The 4800-nt window shown below is 34.9% G+C and overlaps 1 protein-coding gene across 1 annotated transcript in view; it reads left to right on the top strand.

Annotated features, from left to right (window-relative positions):
• Positions 1-758: 758 nt before the first annotated feature.
• Positions 759-4800, top strand: part of tasora (transcription activation suppressor a) — a 23623-nt gene continuing 19581 nt past the window's right edge. Inside the window, exons 1-4 of the mRNA XM_007575760.2 lie at positions 759-1261; positions 2865-3010; positions 3602-3694; positions 3795-3867. Coding sequence (XP_007575822.1) covers positions 1003-1261; positions 2865-3010; positions 3602-3694; positions 3795-3867 — 571 coding nt within the window. The 5' untranslated portion in view covers positions 759-1002. The remainder of the gene's footprint in view (positions 1262-2864; positions 3011-3601; positions 3695-3794; positions 3868-4800) is intronic.

Below are 4800 nucleotides of genomic sequence, written 5' to 3'. Positions count from 1 at the left end.
ACGGCTCCCAGCAGTTACTCTAGTTACAGTAGGAAAGGGAGGCCTACAGCATCACAAAAATACATACAAAAAATTATTTTTGTCTTTTTTGAGTGCAAATTATTACATTACAAAAGTGACTTTTCTTCAAAATTTAGGAACTTGTTTTAAATAAATAATTCCTTAAAATTTATTTTAAAAAAGACATTTTCTCTGTGTTATAAGTGAAATAATCTGCCAGTGGAACTAATAAATTTTCATCAATTTTAGGGAAGTATTAACACAAAACAAGCTTGTATATTTTGCTGACAAGTTACTTTTATGTTACTTCTGTCTGATTTCAAGTGGACTCTGACAGACCTGCTAAAATAACAAATGTTACTAGATTATAAAATGTCGCAGAAATGATTTTGATAAATGGTAAAATTGTTGTTTTGAGACTGTTTTCAACTAATATTGATATTGATAATTTCATAAGAAGTCATCTCAAATACAAATAAACTTTAATTTTGTAATGAACTCTTAGCACTCACAAAAATAAACGTTTTTTAATATAAGATACTACCTTAAAAAAGTTCAACAAATGACCTGTAAATAACATTTCTGGTGTTATTTTATCCTTGTGGTTTGGATAAAATGTATAGTGAGATTTTATTATTTTTCAAACTAATCAGAATAGATAAAATACACGGAGATATTTTATTATTTTTCAAACGATAAATCCTGAATATAAACATTTAAAAAAATATTCAACATTTCTGAACCAATTAATAAGCTCACATCAGTTGATTTTTGTGTTTCTATTTTCACTAAGTACTCTGAGATCAAACTGCAGCGGCGTCGTTTGTCCAGCAGGTGGCAATAAAGCACTTTTTATTGAACTGGCTGCTGCTTTAACACTGAAGAAGATCCGTTCTCGGTGGCGGAAGCATGGCGCGGGTTTTGTGCGGGGATGCCTTCCTCCGCTGCGGGCTCTGGAGGTAACAGCAGTGAGCAAGCGTCGATCTAGTGGAGGAGCTCACAATGGAGGACGGCTTTAGCCGGAGAGAGGCTTGCCCGATGAGCAGAGTGTCGGCTGCCGCGGACTTTAGCTACCGGGACTGCGAGCTGCTCAGTTCGACCCCTGGCCGAGGAGGCTACCCTGCCGCGGCCAGGCTGAGCTCTGCGGCCGCGGGGAAGATCGTGGAGCGGAGGAAATCGGCACCGCAACTGGTCCACCAGCGACATATGCCGAGTGAGCCCAAGAAGTTCCACATACCGAGGAAAACCAAAGAGAAAAAGGGTATGATGCTCCGAATTAATGGTGTTCTATCTATAAGAGTTCAATTATCAGACAAGTATGTATCCATTCTCGGACACCTCCATCTTTCCTGCAAGTTTGGTTAGCCACAAGGCATTTAGATGCTTATCACCATGGTGTCATTTATGTAACTCTGCTCTTATGTAAAAAGATTATGTTTAGTCTCCAATCTTTATGTTCAGTTCAAAGATTTAATGTTGTTAAACTAGCGGCTAACGGAATAATGCAAAGCTAACAGCTAGCGGTAAGTCGCTTTAGTTACAAGCTTATAAACGTTTTACCATGTGGTAATATTTACTTATTTAAAATTATATCTTATTTTCCTGTTGTAGGTACTAAATTATACTTTGATTTTTACCGTAAAGCTTGTTTTTTGGCTTCATGTAGATTGTAGTTTTTACTAGCTAAAGGGAGGTAACCGCCTCCATGTTTACATTATTATAGCAGTTAGCAGCACGAGTATCCGGTTATGGATGCAGCAGCTAATGACAAAACAATATTACAGAATATCTCAAATTCATTTTTATTTTGCTGTACCATAGATGTAATAATTGATAATAGGCAAATAAACATTACGCTAGCCTTAAAATGGGTTATATTCACATGGAAGGATGTGAGAAACTAGTTTTGTTGATTTTTTTAAGTAACTCATGTAAACAATGTAAGCCATGATTATTTTATTTACCTTGAGGGAAATATATTTTCCCAAGTTTAACTTTGCACGCAGACAAAAACTAATATTATGACCCTGCCTGATGGTATTATTCATGTGTCTGCTTTGCAATTTTTGCATTTGAGAAATCAAAGCTGCTCCTTATTTTTCAAGGTTTCCCAGATTTGATGACCTTCAGGCATCATATAATCATTTGTCTTCAGTTTACCTCACAAATGATCTGTTATTCAAGTCAGAGAGTTATGAACAGTCAGAAATGTTCACTTTGGTCTTTCACCTGTAGTGATGAATGTTTTTGGTCTTGTTGGAAGGCAAAAGAATTATCCAGACAAGGTTTTTATATATAATTTCAGTTTTTACTTGTTAAAGTTTTAGTTATATAGATTTTTAGTTACATCATTTAATTTATTTTTATATTTGTTTTTATTTTTTAAATTGTTTTGCTTATTTCTTTTTTTAATTTTTTATACCAGACCAGTTTTACTGCTATCGGCTTTAGTGGGCACACTACAAATAAGCAAATTTAATAAACCAAAAATAAATATAGAACTAATCAAATGTATAAAAAAATACAGTACAAAAATATATACATTTTCATTTAAGATAAAAAAAAAAAACCTTTGAACGGAAAAAAGGAACAAAAAAAAACCCAAAAAGGGCAAGTTTAACCTCAAACGAATTAAAATCCGGGAAAAAAATCTCCTATTAATCACCTTTTGCTATCTATTAATCATTTAATTAAAAAATAATCAGATCAGTCTCAAACTGTTTTGATGTTCAGTGCAGCACAAACAGCTGAGTTTTTCCTCATGATGGTAGAAATATTTAATAGCTGCAGATGGTCAGCTTTCACTAAAGAATGCTGTTGTTGCAGTTTAGTCAATAACATGATAAATGTTTCTTCTTCTTCAGCTCTGTTCCAGTTCGTCTCCACCGAGTCCAGGGAGTATGAGGACATGAAGACCATCCTGACGTCCGGCTACATCGACAGCAACTCTTCAGGTTGCTTCACTTACAGCAACCCTCGGCTCGTCCACAGCGAGCTGCTGGAGAAGGAAGTGAGCAACGACCTCATTGTTGCTTTTTGTTTCACTAGAATCCATCAAAAAGTCTCTTTACTTATCAGCTAAAACAAAAAAGATGTTTTGGTTCAAATATTTTCAGTGATTTCCTGAACATATATAAGCCTTGAAAACAAACAAGCTGGTGCTGCAGAAGCAAAGGGATCAGCTGAACTGTTAGTAGCAGGAACACATGATGGACTTGAACTCTGGCGACTTGACAGAAAGGGCTGAAATATACCAAATTAAAGCTGCACCATATATGTTGTCATTACAAAATTCATAAAGCAAAGGCTGGTTAATAACATTTGGTTAATATATTCCAAGTGTTGTGAATAGCTCCACCAGTATAGCAGTATTTCAGATATATAAGCCAAAAAAAACCCCAAAAACAATAATTATCAATATGGACTGAAATGAAATGTTTATATCCGGAGAAGTATTTTGGCCATATCGTGCAGCCCTATGTTAAGTGTACAGGATCTTTAAGGAGAGAAATAAACGTGTTAAAGTTAAGAATAGTTTTTGCTCAATTACACTAGTTCCTTGGTTTTTACCTGCTGAGAAAATCAATGGTTTATGTTTCAGTTCGCGGAAAAACGGAGAGAGATGAAAGCAGACGGAAGGACGGATAAGGAGCTGGAGGAGAGCTACTGCTTCCTGATGACTAATTCAGTCAAGGTAGGACAAATAAGCAGCGATGTTTTCATAATAAAGAGAACAAATTCAGCTTTTTCTATTGTCTATTTAATTTTAAGGGTTTTTTTTTTTACTCTTGCAGCTGCCTGTTCTCTGTGAGAAGGGACTAACTGTCGGTCGGAGCAAAAACACAGTGCTGGGAAACCCGAGTAAAGGTAGGAGACATGAATTAATCTAAAGTTTACTGTAATACAGCTGATTGTGGTTCTTGAGGGAATGTTAAAACTTCGCTCCATGAAGTGTATTAACTCAAAATCAGCCCTCACAATAAACCGTCCTTATTGACGTCGAGTCTTTTTTCTATCCTGTTGCATTTTTATCTGCGTTATCCTCGCTTTACACACCAGTAATTTTTGGTTGAGAAGTTGAGCCTTATCCACCATGAATCAGCGCTATTTACGGTGGAAACTTAGTGAGCTTGTCGAGTGCTTATATTTCAAAAGAGAAATGCATAAGGTGAATTTTATGTCTCATCTTGGATTCTGTTTGGACTGTTTCTTTACCGTTATGAGACTTCGCCGCCATCTTTGTTTTTGAATCAGTTGGGTCTGCTACTGGGTGATCAGCGGTGCCCTCTGCTGGATGGTGGCCAAACTACAACACCGAAAGAAGGTTTAAACGCGCGTTATTAGTTAAACCAATGAAAGTTATTTTAGTTTAGTAAATAATTTATTGATTATTTATTTATTTGATTCAAACATGCTTAAAAATCAAATACCAAAATATATATTATATTTATATAACTATTTGTTAGAAAAAGAGGGAGCAGAAGTATAAACGTATTTAATCCTTCCTTTTATATGCCTTACTTTTTTTTTTTTTACACATTATTCTTTATTTAAAGAAAATAAAATATATAAAATAAAGCAAACAAAAATAATAATGGAATGAACATAATATATTTTTATGGGTTTGAACCAATAAAATAAATGGGGATTATGTCATTTGAATGATTTCTGTTACTGACTAGCTTCTTATCGACCAGTGATATTGATCATAGGCATCAAACAAGACAAGATAATTAAATTGCATGATTTCTTTCAAATCTGACTGTCCATCCCATTGGACATCAAGACTTAGGGTATAAG

The sequence above is a fragment of the Poecilia formosa genome, unplaced genomic scaffold (assembly GCF_000485575.1).
Source record: "Poecilia formosa unplaced genomic scaffold, Poecilia_formosa-5.1.2 Scaffold387, whole genome shotgun sequence".
Lineage (NCBI taxonomy): Eukaryota > Metazoa > Chordata > Actinopteri > Cyprinodontiformes > Poeciliidae > Poecilia > Poecilia formosa.
This window is presented reverse-complemented; position numbering and strand designations above follow the sequence as displayed.